This window comes from Hirundo rustica, chromosome 3, assembly GCF_015227805.2.
Source record: "Hirundo rustica isolate bHirRus1 chromosome 3, bHirRus1.pri.v3, whole genome shotgun sequence".
Taxonomy (NCBI): domain Eukaryota; kingdom Metazoa; phylum Chordata; class Aves; order Passeriformes; family Hirundinidae; genus Hirundo; species Hirundo rustica.
The window spans coordinates 39,375,912-39,390,331 of record NC_053452.1 but is presented as its reverse complement, the minus strand read 5'-3'; the positions used below and the strand labels follow the sequence as shown (position 1 = coordinate 39,390,331).

The 14,420-nt window shown below is 34.8% G+C and overlaps 1 protein-coding gene across 9 annotated transcripts in view; it reads right to left on the bottom strand.

Moving 5' to 3' along the window:
* Positions 1-5,724: 5,724 nt before the first annotated feature.
* The window catches only part of QKI (QKI, KH domain containing RNA binding), a 149,364-nt gene continuing 140,668 nt past the window's right edge, over positions 5,725-14,420 (bottom strand). For 5 of the 9 annotated variants that reach the window (XM_058419873.1, XM_040058507.2, XM_058419870.1 and 2 more), the window contains exon 7: positions 9,005-14,021. In XM_058419873.1, the coding sequence (XP_058275856.1) occupies positions 13,905-14,021 (117 nt within the window). In that variant the 3' untranslated portion in view covers positions 9,005-13,904. Of the gene's footprint in view, positions 8,383-9,004; positions 14,022-14,420 lie in introns of those variants that run through there. The other 4 variants (XM_040058510.2, XM_058419869.1, XM_040058505.2 and 1 more) reach the window with 1 other exon arrangement.

The following is a 14,420-nucleotide window of genomic DNA, read 5'->3' as shown; positions in this document are numbered from 1 at the left end:
GACTTGGATACAAAAGATAGGGTTTCATTTTCACACAAAGCAAACCAGAATCAACACTGAACACTTGTTTTCTCAATGACTGATCTATGGCAAGAAGACCTGGGAACTTCCTACATTCAGGCAGTGGAAATACCATCTGCTTAATAAAGGCCACTCTCAGTGAACAGAAAAACAATAGCATTCATTCTGAAAAGGTCCCAGGAACAAAGTAATTTCTCTGCTTAGCCTCTTGTCTGGATAAGGTGCTTACAAATACATGAACTTTAGAGAAAACACCTTCATTTACTGGTAAGTTGCTGAAATGATGCAGTCTTGAGGTGAGCCATTATATGATGGGGTTTTTTTCCTTGAACCTCACCTCAGTTTACCCACTTTACTCTTCAAAGTAGTAATCTTATTTATTGCTGAAGATGAAAACTCTTTGAAAATACTGACAGAAACTAAAAAGGACAAATATAAGCTATGCTACTTTGTGGGGAAAAAAACCCACCTTTTTTGGGAGTTACTGATTATTTGTGATCGTTAATTTTTATAGTTCAACTCAATAACAACTGGCTGTTAACTGTTCACAGGGTCACCAAGAAAACAGTAGGATAAAATCTCTTTACTTTTGCTGGTAGACCTGAATGCCAACATGAAAAACAGTAATTTCTGACACTGCACTTTGTAGTCTTTGCTATGAATGTCTCTCATTATATTTTGACGGTGATAATGGTTAAGTTTGTATCGCTTCAAGGGAACTACAGTAACTGCAGTAATACAGCGAGGAGCCACCTAGTAATGTCAGGCCATCCCCCATAAACATACCAAAACACACAGACTGTGCTGGTAGAATGGCGATCGTCTGTTGATAAAAATTTTCTAGTCTTTAAACTCCACATCTAGCTTTAACTTGTAGACCTAGAAATGCAATTCCTAACATGAATGACCATAAACAGGTATTACTGACTTGGTGCAAGAGGTAAAAAAGGTCAACACGAATTCTGCTCTCTGGGGATCCAGATGGATGAAGGACAGGTTTTGCACAGTGTAGCCAGAGACAACACAGAAAGTGAGGCCAGGACTGCAGGGTGCAGGCAGCTGGCACACTCTGAGTAACAGCAAAGATGACAAGGGCTGCTTTACCTGTTCAAGTGGCACATGCCAACAGCAGCCCTACGTTCTGTGAACTTCTAAGAATACAGCTACCTCAATTACAACTATATGCCACTACTTTGGTGAGACCCATCATGGAAGGCGTCTTCAAAGACTAATTATGTCATATTTTTCATCCTTGCTGGGTGTGTAGAAGTGTACCTGAACACTAGCGTTTAGCATTCTCTCCCGTACTCTACCAGACTTCTTAAAGACGCCTTAAGATGCTTAACCTCATCTACTTCTCTTGCTTCTGAAGCAAACATTTTTTTTTTATTTAAGCAGTGTGAAGTAGAAGGAATCTTTAGCAAAGAATACCTTGGTAAAGAAATTGTCCTTAACCAAAACTAGGCATCATCACATAAATATTAAGGAAAATGTAGAACACCATAATCTAGTTCTTCTCCAAAGTGTGTTTCTCGCTAGGTTCACACTAGGTGGGGTGACAGATATCTTCATTTTCTACAGTAATCAGAAACTATGCCCCAAACCAGTGTTACACTAAAATAGTAGTCCTCTTATTTGCTTTGAACAATTTTAACAGATATGCCTGCAAAAGTACATCATCAAAATCATGTAGTTATCTCTGCAAAATCTACAGACTAGTGCATCCACAAACCCATATGCAAAATGTCTATTGCGTGTTTATGATATATAATGCATACTTCATTTACAGTTACAAACAGCATATGCAATAAGAAACTGTTAAGCAAAATATACCCTGCTAATCGGACAACCATGAAAGTTTAAGCCTCTTCAACAATTAACATCTTTCATAACACTGCTAGAAGCATTAATGAAAATTTAAGTGTGAAAAATGTACATTCTTTATTCTGTGGTTTAGATACAGAATAAAATTTAACTTTTCAGAAAACAAAACTATAGCTACAGCTTTGAGAGCTGTCAGTTTTCCTTTGAGGATAAAGTACATGCACTTTTTCCAGTTACTTTATTGCACATAATGTACAGTCATAAATGGTGATTATTTACATGTGTTTTGGCAACGTCCATGTTTGCTTTTCCCCTCAGAATACATTATTTTGCACAAACAAAACCTTAAATGTTTCACACAAACTGCCATAATACAAGTCAAAGCATATATGTGTATATATATATGTTGCTTTATTGTTGCTGTATTTTCAACTAGTTCTACTGTGAGTTTCAGATCTCAGCTAATCCTTGCCTTGGGAGGCAGACTTCTCCGAGTTAGCCTGCTGTCAAAGACGGACACCCGAACTGCCGGCACCAAGAAGTCAGGAGTGCAGCCTGCTGTGCCTAAGCCCCAGCCCCTATGCACCACCTGCAATTAGTGCGCAGGCACAGAGAAGGAAGAGCACTGTACTTTTGTTAACCAGTTTGATTCAACATTGATTACCACGTGTTAATGTTATGGGTCATGTGTTACTTGGACAGTATTCCATTAACAGTGTTTTAGAAAAATATATCAAACATATCAAAACAAATCGGAAATTCTGGGAACAATTACGTACTTCCAGCCCTAGGAATGTGTTACTCTGATTCCATTCTGTACAATGTGCTATTTCTGATAACTGGTATTTTTATCCAGACACAAAGAACTCAGTCTCATATACTTGTGTCTCCCCCAAGTTAATTTCATAATGGATGGTAACACACATCATTGTTTCCCTGCATTTTCAGGGCAGAAAACCTTTTAGTGGTCCCCCTCATGGAGTACAATCTGGCAATAAACCTTTCGCTACATGTAGATTTTTAACACACTTTTAAAAGGTATGTTCAAATAAAAGATCAGTATTATCAGTACACTGAACATATGCTCATTAAAAATATCTGAAGGATATTCCTGAAGGCACTTTATAATATGCACAAAAACACTCTCAGATAAACCAAATTTGTTGTACTTTGGTACAACACTTAAGATGTGAACAGCATTCCTCAGATTTTACTTTGAAAGGCTAGATGATGTTTTTGTTTATATTCTGACCTACCAAAAAAACCCCCCTTACCCTAAGATAAATCCCACTTTACTGTGGGCAGTTATCTAATTGCCTTGAACGTATGATCTTTCAAATGTTAAGACAATTTAACCTCAGTATAATAAGAAAGAAAAGGAAGCTAAGTTCAGTGATTTAGCAATATTGAAACCATCCTCAAATTCGGTACTAAAACCAGTTCCTATCTTTTCTGTAAGCAGGCAAAGTATAAAATAGTTAAATTTTCAGAAAGACACTCAGGCAAATTGAGAAATGCCTTTGGTGGACAACAATAATGAATATATTATTTTGATTTAAGGGTTTTCCTATTTTTTTCTCTCCTTCAGCTTTAAAGTACTACAAAATTTACAGCAACTTCAACTACTGCATATACTGAAGAATGAGATGAAAATGCACTGTGGACAAAGTATAACAGTAGTTAACATCTATTGATAAAAATACAAAATATTAAAAATATTACAGAAAAGCAGTAGTTCTGGAAATAGGAGTGTTTTTCAATATAAAACATTAAAGTTATGTTCCATCTGAATACTATACAGTTCACCTATACTGCACAGAGTACTTCACCAAACTACCTGTACGCCTCTGATAAAATTCTTTAAGAATACAAATTATTTGCTCTGTAATGACACTTGTTCCATTATCCAGTCAAAAGGTCCTGATATTATCTGTTGTAAATATCTAATATTCTTAATAATTTGCCTGTGGCTGAGTTTTAGGATAGCAACATGATCTGTTAAGTTAAAAAAGAAAATTCTGCACAAGTGAAACTATTCAAAATAAATTTACATTTCAGCTCTACCTAAGATCTTTGTAAAACAAACTACATGCCATTAGAAAATTAACAAACATCATCAAAGCTAGACTATTTTTCTCCATAAAATAAAGATTCATAAAATTGTAATTACTAGCAATACTGTGAGAACTCTATTTATAAAGTTTTATACTGCACGTGTTTCAAGATAAATAGTTTGAAAAGTCATAAATTAAAGGAGGAATTTGAACAGATTCAGATTCCTCATCTGAATTTTTTACTATCTACAGAAAAAAAAAAGGACTTTCAGGAAGAAAACTGTTGACATCTGGAAAGTTATCTACATTGAGGGTCTCTCTCGACATTAGTGGTAATTACTGCCCACTCAAGGTAACAAATCTAGAACTAACTGAGAAGTGTAAAGGAGCCTCAGACAGTACAGTTCTAAGGAAGGGGAAGTGTATCTAAAAATATTTGCACAGATGTACATTCGAAACAGCATTGTCACCATTTCAATTCCCTGCATTCACGTTGCTCCAGTCATCCACAGAGATAAAGATCACATAAAGGCAGCTCTGGAATTTGAAATGGATGTTGCTTGGTAATTTAGTGAAAGGTTTATTTTTGTACTTTCTACAGTCATTAGGAAAAGATCCAGTCTGACCTTTGGCTTATAGAAGTTGTACTCCCCTGAGCTAGGCAATTCTGATAGACTACAGCAAAAGTACAAAAAACCCCCACATGGCATAAAAAAGGCACTTTTGCTGAAGGAAACCCCCAGGTTTTGTGTTTCAATGTACAGCAATTCTAGGCAGAAATATTTTGTGCTTAGAAACATCACATGATGCAACAGCGAATGAGGTGCCAAAACCAACAAATCACAAATTACTGTGTGATTAACCGCAACCTCTGAATGGTTCAACAAAGAATCAAACTGGTTTCTGTACACCGTCATGATTTATCAATACACTGGCATCTTTTGCTCTCTCGCTGTGAGCCAACAGTAATTATTTTAGAGAAAGAAAAAGAAAGTGTGGAATTAGTAATGCAGATGCTGAAAGGCAAGTGGCAAGACTCTACAAGAAGAATGCCTCAAAAAATGCTACTTTGTTCCCATTTCTACTGGCACCTATTCCCCAAGGTAAAAGGCCAGAATGACCAAAGCCAACTTAATAGTAGTGTGCAGAATGTCAGCCGACAAACAACATAAAAACAAGTCACGTTGTGTTATCTGTGGTCACGTTCTTCAGGGTTAGTCCAGGAACTCAAGACTTTACATTCTTCTGTCTTTATTTGTTTATTTTAATTAAACATGTAATGGTTAATAAACAGACATAGTCCAGAGTTAGTAGGTTGGTATTATAACATTTATTAAAATAATGCTATGGGTTAATAGAAACAGCAAAGAACCAAAGAATTAAAATGCAAGCTATGTAAAAACCCAACTAAAACCCAAATATGTCTAATGTATTCATCCAGTAGCTAACTAAAAGCCCAAGAAAGACAACACTCCCAATATAATAAAGTACTGCAAAACAATTGGCAATTTTTCAGTTATCAAAATTGTGGGTTTTGCATTTTGTATCCTTTTTTTTCTCAATCAGGAAAAAAATTCTTTTGAATGTTATATAACATACATATAAAACAAGATAGAAAAATACATTATAAACTTGTAACAATGGCTGTAAATACATTATCTTACATGTTTCTCATAGGCAATAGGTTGGTTATGGTACATACATAGCATGAAACTACTAAGATAATAAAGAATAGACAAATACATGTCATCTGTACGGTTACATACAAGCGACACTCCCATCTACCCACTCTAAAAAAATTACATAATACTGTCAGAAAGAAGTCTTAAAACTACTTATTTTAATAAAGAAAAAGTCATTAAAGAATGATAATACTGAGAACCAAGGCATTCAGAGATTTCAAAAGTCATGCTTTTAAGTTGATCCAAAATTTTGTCAACTAAGTTTTCAGAAGTTTGTTCAGAGCAAACATTACTTTCACATGTCACACATCTATTCCATACACTTCCCCTCCCCACCCCCCCCAGTAAAAGACCTTTGATAAATGTCTAAAATGTCCAGGTTTTATCATAGTTGAGATGAAACTGGATCAAATACTGGTACTGTTTTAGCAAATCTCTCTTCAAATGTTCGAGTGTCGCAAGTTTATTCAACCAACCAACCAAAATAAAATCAAAATGGCACAGCATATACTGTAAATAAAATCAACACAACTGTATGTGTAACAGGAAGACAAAGCCGGTGGCACAATAAACAAAAATCTAGCTGAATACGAAAAGGATGAATGTCTATTGCATAGTAAATAAACTGATAATTATTTCCAGGTGAGACAAGATGTTAGATGAGGTCACCATGCAGGTGCTTAAAAATGTAAGCCCTCTTAGCTTACTTTTGACCTTTCATTTGGAAGCTGTGAAGATTTGCAGGAGGAGAATAAGTTGACAAGAGGGGAATAAAATGATCACCTGATATTTGCCAAGTTTAGTACTGAGCCCCACAAAGTAATACTTAATGTTTTCAGAATTAAATACTGTGCGTTCAACAGCTTCAGCTCTTGCAATTGCCCAGCTATTCGAACCTCATGTGGAAACAAGGGTTAAAAATAATGTATAGCTGGACTTCAAATGGCTGAAGTCCCTCTCCTGCTTATCTTTTGAAGAAAAGTCATTGGGCCAGATATCTAACAATAGTGAAAGACAAGCTGAAAAGTAAGTAAGTTCCGTACTGTTTCCCACTGCAGGAGCTGTTTGTGGAAACTGGGTATGTGCTCAGTCACTGACTGAAAACTCACTAAGCACTTTCAGTTTCACAATCCACAGAACATCCATTTTCTGGGAGATGCCGAAGCCTACTACAGTTGATGTATTTTATTTCAACCAAAATCAAGAAAACTCCTCCCCATCCCTGAACAAAAATGACGTTACTTCCAGCTCTACAAACATTTGTCAGCTAATAATCTCCTTTAGCATGAGACAAGTCATCTGTATCACAGAACGCTTTGGTTTACATTGCACAAGTACGGTATTTGCTATGATTTAAAAAGTAGAGTGGTTGAAATAATAATGGGCTGGTTTGATGAAAACTTAGCAAATACTTCACTCAATGAGATTTTGGCAAAATCACACTAGTATGGCAAAAATCAGGTAATTAATATGGTCAACTCATCATTTGTCTTCCCTCACAGCTTCTTTCACATACTGGGCGACTGAGTGGCATGCAGTAACTTGTCTGAGGGAGAAGCTGATTATACAAGACATTTGACTAAATGACCATGAAGAAAATAAGGCACTTCCTTTTCTTTAGACTTATTCCAATACTTAAAAAATAAAAAAGAAAGACTAAAAGGCTCTTTTGGTCTTTTGTTTCTTGACAACCACCAGAAAAAATCATTTAATGAAATAAAGGGTTTCTTTGTTCTTTTTTTCTTTTTTTATAATACTTGAAAGTATAAAATGCTACATTTCCAAAAATATATTTTTTTCTGCACCAGCACCCTTGTATAGTAAAAGTATCTACTTTTTTGTTCATTTTGTTTCAATGCACTACACTTTATCTACAATTTCATTACATGTATACAGCAAATAGGCAAGCATGGCTTTTACATCCTTAATGAATTTTTTTCTATACAGGGAGGTTTAAAAAAAATATTTGAACAGTTTGCCCAGTAATGTGACACATAATGCATGTACCTTGTTCTCATGTAATCTTCCAAGGAGATTAAAATATGGTTAAAACAATTTGAACTTGCATTTCACTTTAATAGTGTTGCTGTTTTGTTCTTTGCATTAATGTAGTTCTGAAGTCATCGTAATCTGCATTTCATGGCACACTTTCCTTTAAAACATCCAATTTGGCAGGCAATAGAAAAAAGGCTGCAACATCTGCCCTTTGAGGGCACTGGTAGTGACTAAACAGCGTATCAAATTTTGAATACTTTTTGGAATCCCTTCCCCAATGACATCCCTGACCAAAGGTTCATGCATGATGCATCATCACACAGTACATTCAGAGAGAGCTTTGACTTTTTTTTTTTTCCTTTTTTTTTTTTTTTTTTTTTTGTTTCTGAGAAGAAAAATATTCCTAGAAGTCTCTCACAGTAACTGCCTCTGTCATCGGGTAGTTAAGGGACATCTGTCTCCATCTCGTGCGAGGCCTCCTTACCGTTCGCTTGGGGCGGGACACTAGAGGATGATCAGTGCGGAGGGATGAGTTGGACCTTATTGCTTTACTACTATTCAGTGCAGGTTCTAGAACCACTTTCACCCAAACAGGAGAACAACAAAAAGCGGAGTTGGAGGACAACAATTTCTTTGTCTGTTTTGTTAGATGGTAAGACGAACGGACAAGTGCCCCAGCTCGCTGCACTGAAGACAGGCAAGCAAAGGCGTTTACCAGTTAACTGATCAGCAGGCAGGCATGGTCAGGTCATCATTGGGTGAAGAGTTCAGAGGTCAGAAGGTCATAGGTTAGTTGCCGGTGGCGGCTGGGTGGTTAGAAACAAAACAAAACAAAACAAAAAAACCAAAAAAACAAAAAACCAAAACAATAAAACAAAACAAAACAAAACAAAACAAAAAAAAAAACAAAAAAAAAGAAAGAAAAGATAGAGAAGAGATTAGTTCCAGCTAGTGACGGCTTAATGACAACATGAAAACTAATCACAACTAATAAAAAAAACAAGCATGTTTAATTCTGACATACTGATCGACACCATCTACAGAATGCAATAAAATCATGACAGCCCTCCATCATGATTTGGACACGTGAAGGAGAAGCCCACTCCCACAAAACCGGTTAACAGGAGAAATAGAGATAAAATATGACTAACGACTAATGGTTAGTAGCAGTCGATGAAGGAAATTGGAAAACAAAAAACGATGAACGGTTTCTGAACTGGGTAGAAGATTTCTGGAACAACAGTCAGTGCACAGCATCAGTATCTGACTGCTATTAAGCATTAGTACCTCCCCAAGTGCAAGCATTAAAGCAACTATTAATGATGGATGTGATTATTAATAACTGGTTGTTAAAAGAATGGAGTCATCTAAGGAATTCTGGACTTAGAGAAACAATTTGGTTCAACAAACTATGGGCCAAACAAAGGGTTTTTGTTCAATAAATTTTTTATTGCCTTTCATTTATTCTATTTACAAACAACATGGAATTTCTTGGCCTCATGATACAAAGCAGTACTAAACTGTAGTCTAGCAACATAGGCATCATCGTGGAAACCAGGAAAACGCTCAGCCTGCTACTATAGCCAGCATTTTCCCATTCGAAATACTATTTTACACATATAGGACACTTATAAAATGCACTTGCATGTAAACACTGTAAAAGTCCTGCCATTTTAAAGTCTATACTTAAAAAGCTCTAAGTACATGAAAAAATAGAGAAAATATCTAATTGATACTAATAAGGCATTTTAAAACTACAAACAGCTCTCTTTATTCATTTTCAAAGCTAATACTCTGCAAATACAATAAAATCTGACATTTCATATACATTCCTGCTTTATATTTTTATATTTTAAAAGAAGCCACCTGTAAATACTATTTTCTTTTGCAAAAAAAAAAAAAAGGAAAAAAGAAAAAAACAACAACAAAACAAACAAAAAATAAAACCCAAAACCACAAACAAATTACAGTAAAACATAAGAAAGTTCTCAAGTGGAAAGTTATCATTCCCAATGTTCTTGAGCTATTCCTTCTTTAATCATTCTCTCGCATTCTCCTTCACCAAACTTGGTCCACTTAACAGTAGTATGATTTTTTTTTTTTTTAAGACTCATTCAACAGCTTAATTAGAGCTAATAAATTCTGAGGTTGATAAAGTTTCTGTACTGTTGCCATTTTGACTAAGGCAGAGGAGATGAAAGTGAGAAAGGTATTCAGTGCAAAGTCAGATTTGTGCCATTATATAAAATGAAGTCCAGTAGGTGTAATATTCACAGATACCATCGATTTAACAATCTTTCTTGTGGGTTCATTTACTTTCACATAATAAAAGTGGCCTATCATTTAGGATACAGTTCATAACACTACAAAAAACTTACTACTGTAACATAAATGAGACCAAACGCTCCCTGAATTTTTTTTCAGAATTGTGCTAAGTGGGATTTGCTTAAATTATAACAGCTGTTTTAAAGAGAAGAAAAAATAAAAATAAATATTTTATGTGGCACAATCTTACCACTTTACAGGTATACTAGAAACAGACTCTTAAAGCATTTTGATACTCATTAAAATTTTGATTAAAAGGTATTAAAATTTATATATAAATTATGTGAAAATTGGTTTGGATAAAACATTTCAGAAAATTCTCAGCATTAATATTTCTTGTGGAGTTTAAAATCAAAGCAAGCTACCTTTAAAAAATACCAGTACACCTGTGATACATCCTCTGCCAAGTCTCTGGCCTTCTACAGTACACACAGGTTTGTCAACTGTGCAACACCATTTACAGTTTATTACAAGTAAATCAGTCAGTCTCTCTGTTATATGAATCAAATTCAATTTTGTATTATTTATAAACTGGGGGTTTATTCTGAGTTAAAATAAGCTATATTTTCCCACCCTTCACCAATTCTACATGCTTAGTTGTAAAACATTTACACATTTGGGGATTCTTGCTTTAAATGCAGTGCTTATCTCTGGAAAAAAAAACCAAACCCCAACAAAAACACAAAACTATGCGAAGAATAAAAACTACTTAAAAAGTGAATGCAGTAGTACTACAAAGTCATCTGAGAGTCAATTTAGATTTACAAAAAAACCCCCAAAAAATAACATACCAGCAACTTTAGACCCAATGAATGCAAAGATAGACTTAGTGACACTTAACCATGTAAAAAATTTTCCACATTGAAAAAAAAAGTATTTCGGTTTGCTGACATTGCTTTTTGTGGCCATAGCTATAGAAGTATCCTGGTGACAGAACAACCAAATAGGTGAGTTATGGAAAATACTGATAGTATTTTGATTCTATAATATATTTTTAGTAGATTAAAAGAAATTTTTATTGCTGAACAAAGTTGTCTCCAACACCTTTTATGTGAAACTTTTAGACATGTAAAGTGATAATCTAGGATTTAGAATTCAAAATACAATTATGTTCAGTTGTAAAATTAACTTTGTGTAAATTTCTTAACACACACAGGGATTATTTAGATAAGACTTTAAAATAATATTCTCCTGAAATATCAGCATGACTTTCCTAAGAGAGAGGTAGGCATGACTTAATCCACAGGAAAAAGACATGTATTTATTTATCTGCTTAAGACAGTGGGTTTCCCTATATTGCTAGAGATGAATGCTGTTCTATCAGAAAATGGTTGTATTTTAAAAGAAGGTGAAATTATGCCAGTAATTAATTGAAATTACTTTTAAGTGACCCAGATGAAACATCTAGGCCCTTCAAAAATATTTAAAATCTATGTCGAGCAAACATTACAATGATAAACTTCAAAATGGTATTTTCTCCATGAAAACGCCCCTATCCTCACTTTATCAGTGTATTTACTATTTGCCTCAGGTAAATGTCTAATTACACAAAAAGGTAGCCACATCTGTCACCTGATGCTATCATTGCTTCATGAAGGAACATTAGCAAAAACCTGATTTCTGCAACATCAGGTCAAATTTTCAAAGACAACCAAATCCTTATCACCAATTTCTCTTGACTGAGATAGGAAGGGAAAAAAAAAAAAGGAAAATATTAAAACCTATTTTCTTCTTTACTCTTTTTTTTTTTTTTTTTAAACATGGGCTATGACCTTCAACTGATTATATCCTGCTGCTTCATTAAAGAGTTCTCAAGAAATGAGAACAAGCCAATGGGCTGCAAACAGTGTGCAGTGATAGAAAACAGTCTTACAGAAAACTAAAGTAGTGTCATGTATCAGCTTTACGCTTTCTTTAAATCCTAAAATCACATCAAAGATAAAAATGTTGTATTAATATACCAAATATCCAGGAGGGCTTCTTTTACTGTATTGACCAGAATCTGTATTCTCTCTTGTAGTTAATTTATGGAAAGTTGTGAGAAGTGTAGTCAATGTTAATGTTAGATGCCAGATCTTTCACTGGAATTTGGCTTTTGAACATTACATCATCATGGAAACCTGCACAACACTGATTTGGATGAGAGCAGAATAATAATACTTGGCATATAACATTTTGCATCCCCAAAGCCCTGTACAAAACAAGAACCCCCACAACACCCCTGTGAGGTAGGGAAGTATTATTATCCTTATTTGACCAATGGGAAACCATACACAGAGAGATTAAATGACTTGCTTAAAACCACAGTGAGTCAGCAGCAGAGATGGGATAAGAACTCATCCCCCACACTGCTTCCCAGCCAATGTCAATAAACCGAAAATATCAGTTTTGTCAATAAGCTTAAACACGTCATTCAGGGGTCCAAAGGCATGACACTTGAGGAACAGGAGAAAAATGAAGATTTACTTTCCATTCAAGAGTTAAAAGAGAGATGCCCAAATATTGGATGTCATCTCACCAACAGGTCTTCAAAAGTTGTTTCTCCTTCAGGTTACACATTTTAGCAGCAAAAGGCAAATACCGAGAAATAGATTTTGGGGAAAAACCCCAAAACCAAACAAAAACCAGAACAACCAAAACACCCTCCCTTCCCCTACCCACACTAATTCAAACTCAAACAACTTTTGAAGTTATCTTCACAGCCCTTACCTTTCTGAATTCAGTTAGGTATCTGAGAACATGCATCCTCCTCATAATATACAGTACAGTGGCTCAAAGGTTTTTTGGGAAAAAAGGAATCTAAATCTTCAGATTTCTCCAAGCACAGACAGGAGGCATTTATTCCTTTACTTCCTTCTCATTAAGCAACCATCCATTCATGTTATTTTGCAACACCAATCTGATATTTCCACACCAATTAAAAGAACAAACCGGGGAGGGAAGAGGGGAACACGACCAAATTAATTATTGCAGCACTGATTTCATAGCGTTTCCTGATGCAGATAGATGTTTCATTTTTAAAACTGAATCAGTTATAGAGTTTCTGTTAAATATATCAAAGTATATATATTTAATTGAGTTGGGAAAGCCAAGTTTAGTATTTTTTTTTTTAACTGCAAGCATTCCCAAAGCTTTAATATTTTAACTGTCCAGGTTTTTGTGAAAAATCATGAATGGGTCAAGACAGGGTATTTGGTTAACCAGCTGTGGTGTTGCAAATCTCATGTACACTCAAAGCACTTCTTACAAACAAGAACTGCAGAACTAAACTAACCTCGGTCTGCGGTCACAATCCTTTGGTAAGGATGGACACGCATATCGTGCCTTCGAACTTTAGTAGCCACCGCACCTAGTTAAATTGCAATTACCAAGACAAAAGTTAGAAAACATTCACAGAAAACATTAACAGCAGGTTTATCAAAATGGATTTAAATGATCATTAACTACAAAAGTTCATTTTAAGAAAAGCAACAAGTTAAGGCACAGTAGTTTCAAATCTTAATCTTAAAAAGAAGTTTATCTGTGCAGATTAATATTGCATTTATTTTAAACATCCTGGCCTTAACCTGTTTAATCCATTCATTTACAATCCCAAAATTACAGTATTTCATGAAATCTATTAGACCCAAGCACATATAAGCTTTACTAGTCACATATTCACTGAAGTGCCTTTCTTGCAGCAGGACTATTTTAAATAATGCCATCTTTAATACTGACAATTATTTGCTAACCTTAAAATCACTTCCAGTTCTACCACAAAAAAAAGTTTTAAAGCAATTCTTCAAGCCTACAGATTGTGATTTTAAACTTTAAGTCAATAAGTATGAACTGCAATGAATTAGGTGATTAGTAAAGCAAACACTATATAGAACACTTAGCAGTCAGTATACTACTATACACTCATAAATTACAGCTATTCTGTAATAATAGGACCTAATCCAAATTAATAGCACTATTTTATTTTAAATCTATGTGCAAAAAAGTGCAAGTAAGTCACTGACTGCTAGGCCAAGCTTTTTTCAAGGCTGCTGAAAACTAAGCATTTGTTAAAATTCAGATCTGATGAAGGATCAGTTAAGACCGTTCTTGAATTCTTAGCCTTTCGTTGGGAAAGCCATACCTGAAGATAAAAGGAAGGGAATTGAAAGTTAGTCACCAACTAAAATTTGATCTCAACACCAACATCCCCAAAAATACTGATAGGGATGCATTTCTCTGCCATTCTTAACAGGATTATTTTAAAACAACTTAAAGGTCCAACACAGAAATGGACAAAATACTATTAATGAGAATGAGCATATAACATAATAAAACTTAACAAAACACAAATTCAATGCAATTAACTCTATACAGTTGCTCATTTAATAGAGCAAATGTATTAAGAGTTATCAATTCTAGGCAGCTAAAACGGGAGTGTGGGGTTTTTTTTTAACCTGCTCCCTTTTCCTTCTTTAAATAACAACTTTTTGATGAGGTCTGTTTTGGGCAATACACCTCACATAATTAAGCCCAAGAGTAT